This window comes from Curcuma longa, chromosome 11 (genome assembly GCF_044706935.1).
Source record: "Curcuma longa cultivar G26 ecotype Majalengka, Jawa Barat chromosome 11, ITB_CL_G26_1.1, whole genome shotgun sequence".
Taxonomy (NCBI): Eukaryota; Viridiplantae; Streptophyta; class Magnoliopsida; order Zingiberales; family Zingiberaceae; genus Curcuma; species Curcuma longa.
In genome coordinates this window covers 1,151,394-1,163,915 of record NC_133871.1, presented here as the reverse complement: position 1 = coordinate 1,163,915, position 12,522 = coordinate 1,151,394, and the positions used below count along the sequence as shown (strand labels likewise).

The 12,522-nt window shown below is 37.9% G+C and overlaps 1 protein-coding gene, 1 long non-coding RNA gene and 1 pseudogene across 2 annotated transcripts; all 3 read right to left on the bottom strand.

Moving 5' to 3' along the window:
• Window positions 1–1,467: 1,467 nt before the first annotated feature.
• LOC141837648 (uncharacterized) lies at window positions 1,468–2,173 on the bottom strand. The gene is made up of 4 exons (XR_012602555.1): window positions 2,061–2,173; window positions 1,877–1,963; window positions 1,716–1,773; window positions 1,468–1,625 (listed from the first exon to the last, which is right to left on the bottom strand). It is a non-coding gene; the product is annotated as an uncharacterized LOC141837648 (long non-coding RNA).
• A 1,182-nt stretch (window positions 2,174–3,355) lies between these two features.
• Window positions 3,356–3,988, bottom strand: LOC141836895 (uncharacterized; annotated as a pseudogene).
• Window positions 3,989–7,721: 3,733 nt separating this feature from the next.
• LOC141842393 (protein LURP-one-related 6-like) lies at window positions 7,722–8,680 on the bottom strand. Its single transcript, XM_074730604.1, has 3 exons — window positions 8,419–8,680; window positions 8,108–8,347; window positions 7,722–8,014 (listed from the first exon to the last, which is right to left on the bottom strand). Exons 1-3 carry the CDS (start codon window positions 8,650–8,652, stop codon window positions 7,886–7,888), a joined length of 603 nt encoding a protein of 200 aa, XP_074586705.1. The 5' UTR covers window positions 8,653–8,680; the 3' UTR covers window positions 7,722–7,885.
• Between the last annotated feature and the right edge of the window lie 3,842 nt (window positions 8,681–12,522).

Genomic DNA, 12,522 nt, shown 5'->3' with positions numbered 1-12,522 from the left:
TTCTTATGGTTCAAATGCTAGTTTTGAGGATCTTTCTTCCTTTTGATCTTATAAGAAAACACATGTTTGAACAATGAGACATTTCTCGATTTAATAATTGAGTTCTTGTATATCTTTGGTATTTCAGACTCATACACAAGGAATCAATAAACACTATTGTTATGTGCATACCCAATAAATATGCAATCAACAATCTTTAGTCTCATCTTAATCATTTTCGAATCAGATACCAAAACTTTTACAAGATACCCCCACATTCTCAATTATTTATAGGATAGTTGTCTTTTGTTCTACAACTCATAAGGGTTCTTATCTATTTATTTTAAGGGCATCTTATTTAAACAATAATTAATTGTTAATACAGCTTCTTCCCGTAGCTACTATGATAGCCCATAACTTAATAGAAGAGCATTCATCATCTTCTTCAGAGTATGATTCTTTCGCACAACACCACCATTTTATTGAGAAGTACAAGGAATTGTTGTTTCGTGTTTGATCCCATGCTTAAAACACAACTCAATAATCAGTGATACATATTCATCGTCTCAATCACTTCTCACCACCTTAATTTTCTTATTAAGTTAGTTTTCAACCTCATTTTTATAGAGAATAAATTTCTCTATAGCTTCATCCTTACTTTTAAGAAAAATATAATATAATATTTATATTATCATCAATAAAAATGATGAAGTACTTATTCCTATCATATGTTAGTACCCTTTTAGGTTGCACATGTCGATATGGATTAAACTAAGTGGTTTACTATTTTTTTAACTTCTATCAACATGTTGAAAGGATGATCTTGTGATCATTTTAGCTTAGACACAAGTCTAACATTTATGTTTCGGATCAAAATGAAATGTAGGTATGTTTTACATGTTAATTAATCTATGCCACTACTAGAAAAATGTTAATAGACAACGCGAAAAACGCGTTGTCTTTGTGGGGTAAAAAGCGTTGTAAGAGGCCCTGTTGTAAAAGGGGTCCCTCAACGACAACGCTTTTTAAGCGTTGTCTTTGTTAACATCGACAACACCTTCGCAACGCAGAAAAAGCGTTGTAAATATTACAACGTTTTTTACGACGCTTTAAAAACGTTGTTTTTAATAGGTATGACAACACATTTTGCAACGGTTAAAAAGCGTTGTAATTGTTTTACAAATTGCTTGGGTTTTTGCAACGTTTTTAAAAGCGTTGTCTTTTGATTTTTTTAGCAGTAAATAAGAATTAATATATTTTGTAAATACAAAACTATTGGCTACAAAATTTACTCAATCAGAGGTACAAAACATACAACTTATATTCACACAAAAATCATTCTTACAGCAGGTTCATAACACAAATTCATAACATACAGCAGGTCGATAACATACAAATTATACAAGTTCATAACACAAATTCAAGTTACAACTTCCAACATAGAAGCTCCATAATTAACAGCAACAGGTTCATAACAAAGGTTTCAACGCAACAGAATATCCTCCAACAGCAGCAGAAATAGAACAGGTGCATCACAACATTAGCAGCACAAGTAACAGCAAGTGCATCACCAAGTATGGACACAACATTAGCATCACCAAGTAACAGCAGCAAAAATAGAACAGGTCCATCTGCCAAATACCAGCCTGCCAAAAGATAATACTAATTTATCCAAAATATGGGCACAACAGCAGCAGATTTATACACAATGAACTATGGAGATCAGCATTCCATACCTACTCATAAACAGCAGCAGCAGAATTAATCACAAACAGCAGAATTATACACAATGAACTATGGAGATCAGCATTCCATACACAACAACAGCAGCAGAATTAATCACAAACAAATATATTTATTACAAATAAATGGAATTATGGAGATCAGCATTCCATACCTACTCATAAATATGATCTTGTATACAGTCTGCCACCTCGGAACGCACCTCATCAATTTCTGCCCGAGTGTACTCAGCTGCCTTAAACTATGAACACACATATAGATTAAGTTAATTGGAAAAACAATCAACACTGACTTTGCAAAATGATAAATGATTTATTTGAAGTGATTTGAACAAGTACTATTGATCGTAGTCCATCTCTTTCAATAGTTTCAATTTCTGCAATAATCTGTCTCATAAATCTCATCACATAATAACCACATTGTTTCCCATCTGGTTGCCGAGGAGCCTGTGGTAATTGGACTCCACTATCAGTTAAAAGACAAATACACACATCAAGACCATATCAAACATAATTACACATACCTGTAGTATTTCCCACACTAGTTTTTTCCGACCTTTCCTTCCCTTGTTTGAATTAAACAATCTCAAGGCCCTACATACATTAATAAAATATGATATATTTGTGTTTTAACATGTGAATGAAATGCCCAATCAAATTACCCAGTTTGGCCTCACATTTCCACAATATATTTCCAATCTTCATAGCGCATTCGATGACTTAGAGAATCCAGCACATAAACAATCTCCGTGTAGGGTTCAATGACAGTGATGGCCAAATGCATTGTTCTTATACCTTCTACTTCAATGTGATAGAATCTCCTGGTCAGCAGTATCAAAAATTTTAATGTTAAAGAAATTCATGTAAGCAAAGTCCATCTCTCAACTGAAACTATTTGTGTGTGTCCTATTATAAGAATCTTACTTAAAAAATTTGGGAGTAAAAACAGGATCTCAGAACTTTCAATAATCAAATACAAGAACTGTACAATACTATGATTCCATACTACTAGTAATTACAAAAATAATAATATAGAAGAGATAACAATGCTAGATGGGTGTGTTTAGTCACTGAAAATGATAACATAAAATGCAGATATATAGAGCAGTCAGCTATAACTCCAGTAGATAATAAGTGGGCAAATAACTTGAGTCTAACATGGACATGTTCAAAGACAACCAATAAATTATATACTTAATGTCATAAAAGTGATTTATTTGATTTGAATTTTACTATCCGTATAGCCTTGTGTGGAGTTCAATTAAGTGAGAAAATTCAAGTAGCTAAGCCAAAATAGTTGGAACAAACAGACAATTAAATGTAGCAGATAGTAGTCAACCAATACAAACATATTAAGGCTGCATATAGCAAAAATAGTGCATAACATTATAATTAATGCTCTGAAACGGAAGTAAAGCAGAGTGCCTTTTCAGAGTGCCTTTTCAGAGCCCACAAGATTATGCCTTCCGTTTTATTGTAGCCTAAGGTAATCATTTTCTCAAGGAAAGTAAAGTTCTGAATAATCATAAACTAGAGACATTAGAGTTTGATGGAAAGAAAAAAAAAAGAAAAAAGTTTCGCAGCAAACAAAACTAGACGAGAACTTGAAAGGTTGAGCCCGAGACAAACCTTAACCTTCCATCCCGAGATAAGGTCCTAGCGGTTGCGTTCTTGGGGCAAGGGACGGTTGAACCCTCCCCTCCGATTCATGTACTGCCTTGGCTGTCTCTTTGTCACCGCTTTCACCCCACTGACGTCGTTCCCTGAAACCGGCTTCCCTTTGGTGGAATCGAACCCCATTGGGATTCCCATCATCTTCATCGTCTCCAACTCATCCGGGTCCATGTCAGTCGTAGTGGCAAGAGCCTCCGCACCCCCAGGAGCGTCTCCGACCTGCTTCTTTGGTTCCTTGGATCCACCGCTAGCGGGAACTGTGGAGGAGGAGCGATGGCGGTCGTGTTCGCCATCGCTGTCCTCCCGACGGCGTTTCCGGCGGTGAGCATCGGAGGAAGGGGACCGGGAGCGCCTGTGGTGACTGTTGCGGCGGCGATGGCGCTCAGTCGACCGGGAACGCGACCTGGAGGGGGACCTGGATCGAGAGCGCTTCCGGTCCGGTCTCTGTTCCGCACGCGATCTCGATCTCGATCGCGGTCGCGTTCACGGTCACGGTCACGGTCCCGATCTCGATCTCGATCTCGATCTCGATCTCGATCTCGGTCCCTCTCGCGGTCGCGAAGCTTTTCCTTCTCTCTCCGCCGCTCCGACATCTATCGCTGGGTGCTTTGGTGTGCCCTAACTGCTGGAGCTTTGCTCGGGTATCCGAAAAACGCGCTTTTTTCCATTTTATTTTGGAGTAATATCTGGACTGGTTTCTTTTCGCTGAGAAATATTTTCCAAATTTATCAGCAATAAAAAAAAAAGAAGGTCAATTTAACATGCTGCTTTTCTTATTTAACAAAATGAGTATCTATTTCTCATATACCTCTCTTTTATTAATAATCTACTGATGATCTAATAATAATCAATTAATATATAAATATTTGATTATTAAATTTTTTTGCTCTGCATGTGGACTCCAATCTATTTCGTCAATCGATTGTCAAAATATGTAACTGTAAATAATTAACTTGATTTAAAGGATTTTAAAGATGTTGTAAGCTTAATATCTCAATCTTAATACTTTAATTCATATTTGAGAAAATGTAAAATCCTTATTCTAATCCTAATCGAAGAAAAAAGATTGAAGTCGTACTTGGAACTCAGAGAACTGGATGAGCACGGGAGGAGCACGAGGAGGTCACCGTACGTACTGGAGGAGCACGGGCCTGGAGGAGCACTGCCTAGACGGGAGCACGGGCCTGGAGGAGCACCGGATGCGGCTTCCGTTCTATCTTCGTCTTCGCCTCTTCACAGCGGCGCGAAGAGGAGCTAGAGGTGCGAAAGGGGCGGGAGAAGCGGAGAGGCACGAAAGGGGGGGGGGCGGGAGAAGAGTAGCTACTAGCTAGAGGTGCGAGAGGGGGCGGGAGAGGCACGAAAATGCGGCGCGGGGGAGAAGACGAGCTAGAGGTGCGAGAGCGGGAGAGGGACGAAAATGGTGCGGGAGAGAAGAGGGAGGCGTACGAAGGAAATCGCGGACTCGCCCGCTAAAAAACCCTGGATATAAACCATCAACGACAACACTAAACGACAATACTTTTAAAAGCGTTGTCTTTGGCAAAAAATCCGCTAAAAGACAACGTTTTCGACAACGCTTTTGTAAAGTGTTGTGGTTGACCCCTAATAGACAACGCTTTCTGTACAAACGTTGTCTTTTGATTTCAAAAGACAACGCTTTTGACAAAAAACGTTGTAAATTGAAATACCACAACGCTTTTGCTAAAAAACGTTGTCTTTGGGGCGTTGTCTATTAACATTTTTCTAGTAGTGTTTGATGTCTCCTTTGAGTCCTACTTTGGAAGACTCGGAGTTCTTCCGTTTCGAGTTTTGACCATGCTCAACTACGTTGGCTTTTACAATAGCTTGAGAGAATAGTTTCTTCTCTAAACTCTTATTGTCTTCCACCATACGAAGTCTAACAACATTCATCTTCTTTCTCTTATACTTCAGGTAATTCTTGAAGTCCTTCTAGCAGGGAGTTAATTTTTCAATAATAGTTGTTATCTGGAAGATTTCACACAGCATTATATCTTATGAGTGAATCTCATGTAGGATCATCTGAAGCTCTTGAAATTGGTTGATCACCTTCTTTGAGTCAACCATTTTGTAATCTAGGAATCGATCAACAATGAACTTCTTGGCCCTCACATCTTCCATCTTGTATTTCTCATCCAAGGACTCCCACAATTCCCTAACCATTCTCTTCATGTTATACACAATCTACATCGAGTCAGCAAGGTTGTAGTTTCAGCAAAGGGACTCTGAATGGTTCCATGCTTCCACTATACTAATGGTCTGGACATCAGTAGCATCCTCAGCCACCTTGGGAGGTTCTTCCGTCAAGAACCGAGCAAGTTCAGCATGATAAGGTAGAAGAGCATTGTCAAGAATCGGGGTAAAGGGGGTCATCACGAGTTAAGCATCCTATTTCTCAACACTTTTTGTGCCCATCTCAATAGAACAAATTCTGTTTTAAGATTATTGGATAATATTCCACAATCTTGTTGGAGATATTTGTCATAGTTATGAGGAATCTACTAAATTGAAAATTACTAAAATTCAAATTTAGACTTATCTCTATAAATTAAAGATGGCCTAAGCTGATGATCTAGAGTTTCTAGATTGGGTTGGTTAGGTTATCCGAGATCTTATCAGACATCATAGCTGAATGTCGAATGCTCCCGAGTGTTGCTATGTCCGAATGATCTTACTGCTTCTCAAGCTTGAGTGGGAAGCTGGGTGTTGAGTCGGGATGCCAAGTGTGTGCTCTTGTCACCAAGTTGGTCGAGTTGCCGAGTCGGCTGAGCTGTCAAGTTGGCTGAGCTGGCCGAGTGCCGAGTTGGCCAAGTAATAAGTCAGTGGAGCTGCCGAGTCGATTGAGCTGCAGAGTCGACCCAGCTGCCGAGTTGACTAAGTTAGCGAGTTGGTCAAGCTATCAAGTGGGAAAAAGAAACATCGAGGCTTGTGCTAGACATATTTTTCTTAAGATAGATTCGTTCCCTTCGGCTGTATTTCAAGGTCATGTTGGACGTATGTTGCCTAGGATACAAAAGGATGCCACACAACTAACCAAGCATTAGTTGTTCGTGGCGAACCAAGTGTGTACCCAAAAATTATCATAGAAGAGTTGTCGAGCGGAGTGCATGATAGAGAGAAAGAAATGAGGGGAACGAAGGTGGATGGAGTTTCTGTGCTTCTGCGTCTATTCTTCTGCCTAAGGTCACAACCTCCTTATATAAGAGCATCAACTCTTGGCAGTAGCCCTCATGAGGGTAGTCGAGTTGTTATTCAATGGTAGATTTGTAATTATGGAGCAAGGTTCAAATCCCCATGCATGTATACCCTTAGGGAATTAGTTTCTCCCATTTAGGAGATCGCTCAGTATCGTGATTTACCTCCTTTTCACAAAGCTTTAGGGTAGGCAATGGAGGGGCGTCTGGGGTGAGCGTTATCATCTTTTTTGCAACAATCAACCCTTGGCGATATTAAATGACCGAATAAAGACCATTTACTGCCTTTCTCGCCTAGATCGAAATTCCATTGCTAATCCGTCTGGATCGAAACTCCAGTGCCAACCATCAATGGTCGACTATTTCACCCAGTAGGTTACAATTTATCATTAACGTTTTCGATATGACCATTAATGTGTCTCTTACACACTTGAGTGGGAAGCAAAAAAGATTCTATTTGCAAAACATGATTTGCTTGAGAAAATTTTTCCTCGACTGGTCTGGCTTTTGACGAGTGTAGGTCGTGCTCATACATGAGTCACTTGGGTTCAAATAGTTTGGACCTTGGATTTTCTCCCCTTGCTAACCCGCACATGAGAAAAAGTCTCTCTCCATACATGTTCACAACTTTTATAGCTGTGATTTGACAAACCACTCATTCCCTAATATGGAACTAAACTCCTATGCACATGAATGACTTTTCCATCCACCTCTCTTATTTTCATTCATATTTCCAACATTTATGTGTGTGTTGAAGCTCATAATCAATTTATTCCTTGATTGCAAGACCTTTATGCCCTGCTTATTTGAGATGACGGATTTAAAAATTGAAAAAAAAGCTTTTCGCACGAAAAGTTTTAAGTTGTTGTTTTCAGGAAAAAGGATAGATTACCCATCTTTTTCGTTATTTACTTGTTATAAAATAATGAACCATCAATGGATTTATGAATTCATCCATGGATTTTCTTTTCTCTTCCAGGGATTTTTTTAGCAGCGATTCGTCCTTCGCTTCTAAGGAAACATATATAGCCTTAATCTTTTGTCCACATCTAGCACATGTTTCTCTATTTAGGAATGTTCATAATGAACTTGTTATGCTTCCCCTTATTTGGATATATGCTCATAATGAACTTGTTTCCGAGTAACTCCGAATGGAAGTGTTTAACCGACAAATGTATATCAAACAAGACACAGATCATGTCAGAATCACCCTGATAAGTACATAGGGATACTCGAACAAGTCGTTAATTAGCATTATTCATGTTTCTGTCATCTTCATCAGCACCTGGTCGACTCCCCATGAATGTTGTCGAGGACCGCAAGCACTGCGACGATGAAGGCTTGGTCATGCCCCGGCTGCACCGTCACAGTGTACCAGTCCCTTCCATTAGATCCCTTCGCTCCGATCTACTTCACATCAAAGAACACCTTTTGTATGTTAAACTTCAAATCTTTTTGTTCTATGAAAGGTGAACTAGGTATCGATATAAATCCCTGTACCTGGGCAATGATGTTTCCTCTGCAATCTTCTATACTGCAAGTTCTATGAGCGAAAGAGCCATTAACTTGGAAGTGCCTGCAGGCTTTGGAGGCTCCCTGGTGTTCAATTTTGATCTTGATTTCCTTCCCGATCGGGCACTTCGGATCAGTCAAGCTGAAAATGAACTTCTTTTCCCCTTCGCAGTCGGTCGAGTATCCTTCCCATCGATTTCGAATGCTCAGAGATTGGACGATGCTTTCCTGCAAAGGGAAGAAAAGAGAAGTAACAAATATTGTCTGATCAGTTTGGGTGGTTTAATTTGGTTTCTCACCTTCTTAGTGATGGAGAGTAATAGTTCTCCATGGCCATCCTTGAGCCTGAGTTGGCCCTTGGCACCGAGGGCACTGCAGCCTTCGACCATGAAGACGGCGTGCTGAGTAGAATTCATGACTACGAATCCACCTCCGCTGATGACGCGAGGCCTCTGCCTTACTGTCAAGGTGATCGGCGAGGAGGAACAGTAGGCTTTGCTGATGATGGGCATCAGCTTGCCTGCTTCGCTCATTTCTCCTCCGCCCTGAGGAAGGAACAAGATGAGCGGTGGTTCCCTTGTCGTTGTACATGGATCGGATCGCGCTTATATAGTCGCGACCAGGCCACGCAACTTGCGAACCAAATTTAAACTTTTTAAAAGTAAACTAATGCTCCATTTACTTCGAAGTGAGAGGTGTGAATGAAAGGGAAAAAAAAAAAGAGTAAATAGAGGATAGGATCTCTTCTTCGTGAAATCTGTCACTCCAATAATTTTATATAGACAGTTGCACGATCATCTATTAGAAGGTAAATCAAGAAGTTACAATTGATTCATCCCTTCTATATAAACAGGATATGAGTTAGTTACGATGGAACAGAACAAAAGTTCGAATCTCGACGAAACTGAACAATACCCTCTTCCGTCGTGACCAATTACAGTTTCTTGATTTACCTCCTCACGGAGCAGACTTACAGAAGAGGACAAGGATTCGAATCTCGATGAAACCGAGTAATATCCTCCTCCGTCGTGACCAATTGCAGTTTCTCGATTTACCTCTTCACACATGATCGTGGAGCCGACAGTGTGAGACAGTTGGGATGACAGATTCCACCTTTTTACAGAAGAAGAGGAGGATATGAGTCAAATTTGAAAAACCGTTTCAACAACTTATTTTTTTTTCTTTTTCATATAAATTGGACTCTTTTTCAATCCTAAGCGGTATCATGGCCCTTACTTAAGGGAATCTAATTAATGTATGCCACCTTTATAGTTCCAATGATTGTGTAGAAAATTAACACAAGAAATGTGCAACTACTTTCATGGACAAGCATCTTTGAACATTAAGTTAAGAGGCTTCAACTTGATCGCTTTGTGTCAAAAGTGCTTTTAGATTGAATGTGATTGATCACCTGTCTATCAATCCAATCCCAGTTAGCTGTTCGTTTATAAAGGCTGCAACCACGAGGAGTGAAACTAAAGTCTCAGAAGTTAGAAAAATGTACGTGTTGACCAGAAAATGAGTTTGGCAGGTTTTGAGCAGGTCTGCCAAACCCTACAGATCGGTAACGTAATATCGCATGCCAACACTAAACAAGAAAATAATAGTGACAATGTGCCCTAATAGAAGTTTGAGTCACAAAGGATCTATCGGTCCAAACTTGCGCGGAAGGACGACATCAAAAAGAATCAAAGTTTGAGTCACAAATGAAATACTCCCGGGGCATAGCTGAGTTGGTTACGACGTAACAGACTTGCAGAAGAGTCACAAATGAAATGAATATCTTAGACATTGATTTCCGAGGGTGGATAACTTATTTTTGATAGTCAAATTAGGGAATACCTTTTTTGAAATAAGAGAGCTATTTTCTTACAAGACTTGAGGGAGGCCAACACTTTGAACTCTTAACGAGCAAGGAAAGTTTGTCAAAGCTCTTTCAGCTTAATGATACGGTTCAGGAGACTTTCTTTCTCCTTTAAGAAAAGAGATGCCAGACATTGAAAGAAGCTCTAATGATTGAGATGTAGGGTTTTCCTTTCCTCGATCGGAGTAGGTGAACAAGTTGCTGTTTAGGGATTTCCATCAAACAAAATCTTGACTAGCAAAAACTCTAAAGCAATCAATTTCTTTTAGATAAAAATTAAAGACACTTTAAATTAAATCATATAAAAAAAGATTCCTTTTTTTTTTAAAAAAAGTGTAAATATTTTATTTCAAGAATATTCCTTATTTATAATTTTATTTTTTATTTTCAATATTATTTTAATAATTACGATTAATTATTCTGGACTATGTAATAGTTAATACAATAATATTATAATATTACAGTAGTTATTAATATAACTATTCACTATAAAAATCCTCATTTGCATGAATTTTGCGATAAATATTTCAGAAAAAATCGTTGCAAAAAACTTTACGATGAATTTTGCAATAAATTTTTTTTATATTGTCCATAAATTTTGCGATGAAAAAAATAGAAATTCATCGTCAAATTTAGAATAAATAATTTTTTATTGTAAAATTTGATGCAAAATTAGTGACTAAATTTGCAACAAAAATGAATTTCATCGTAATTTTGTGATGCAAATCAAATCCATTACAAAATTACTATGAAAATAATTTCATCATAAAATTTTTGACAAATTAAATTGCGTGGTAAATTTTACGATGAGATACTTTTTGTCACAAATTTTGCTAAAAAAAGAATTATCACAAATTTTTTGTTATAAAAAATTCCACGGCAAATTTTGCCACGAAAATATCATTCGACGCAAATTTGTGATAAAAATATCATTTGTTACAAATCTATGACGAGACTTATTTTCATCGTAAATTTGCCATAAAATTATCGCAAAAGTTACTACAAATTTATTTTCATTGCATAATTTATTACACATCATTAGTATTAAATAAACATTACAAAAACATACAAAAATCACCATGCAGACGCACATAATAGTATCAATCGTAAAGCATCATCATAAACAACAATTTCAAGCAAAGCATCTTAGTAGCATCATCATAAACAAAAATAAAACATCATCAAACAACCATACAAAATCAAGAAAATCAACGTAAAGAGTATCAAATGTAACAGTCAAATAACATTTATACACAACAATTCCAAATATAACCATCCTCATCGAAGAAATTATCACCGTCACGAGCATCAACGAGAGGAGGTAAGAGAAAGGGTAATTTTACTTAGAGTGGAGACTAATTGAAGATGTTGCATGATTAACATGTATTGTTGGTGAAACTCGTTTATTTCTTGTATGTGTTTTGCGTGAAGTTCGTTGAATTTCTGATCCCTTTGCCTTTGCAGTGTGCGGACCTCTTGATGTTCATTGACCCTTTACACTAGTAATTCCTTCAAATGGCTAACCTCGTCATTCAATTGATTTATTTATGTAAAACCGCCATATCAACGGCCCCTTAGCGCCGACCCCATGAATATGGAGGGAGGTAAATTCAGATACACAAGCAGGAAGTGCATGGTGCGGACCTCTTGATGTTCATTGACCCTTTACACTAGTAATTCCTTCAAATGGCTAACCTCGTCATTCAATTGATTTATTTATGTAAAACCGCCATATCAACGACCCCTTAGCGTCGACCCCATGAATATGGAGGGAGGTAAATTCAGATACACAAGCAGGAAGTGCATGGTGGGGTGAATGTTGGTCGTGAGTTCTTGGGAGATTTGACCCTTGAACAATTGATTCCTTTATGCTCTTTACTTTTGGTGGGGTGGAAGAAGATATATAAGTGACTCTACAACTTCTATTCAAAGAACCCAGTCCAAAATATTCTTCCTCCTTTCGGCTACCAATTGCTTCGATCCATTAACTCATTTACCAACAGATGACTCAAATACATCAACATTTTATCACTATCACCCCAAACTTCTTTATGCTAACTCATCATATCTCTCCTATATTATCGTAAAAAAATTAAAATAAATTTATAATAACAATATAGTAGAAACATATAATTTTGATTAGATATATATATGATCACGAGACTATATAGGATTTAAATTATGAACATTCATATTATCATTGAATAAGTTGACATTTATTGGAAAAATTAGAATCTCTATCCTAATAATCTAGTAAGCAATTAAATTTTTCTTCCAAATGAGAAACGCAATCAAAGGATGCTGAGCATCTGGATTGGCCGCCGTATGCGCTTCCCGATTTACCCTGGTGGTCGGTGGAAAACTTCCGTGGGACCGGGCCGACCATCCCTAGTGATTGAGTCCATGAGACTGACTGGGATTTATCATTTTTTTAGTAAGCAATTAAATTTATGGAAAAAATAATCTATTAAGCAATGAAAATAAATTTTAAAGAGATTAACCTAATAAATTCATCTTACTACATTGTTATGGTATATTC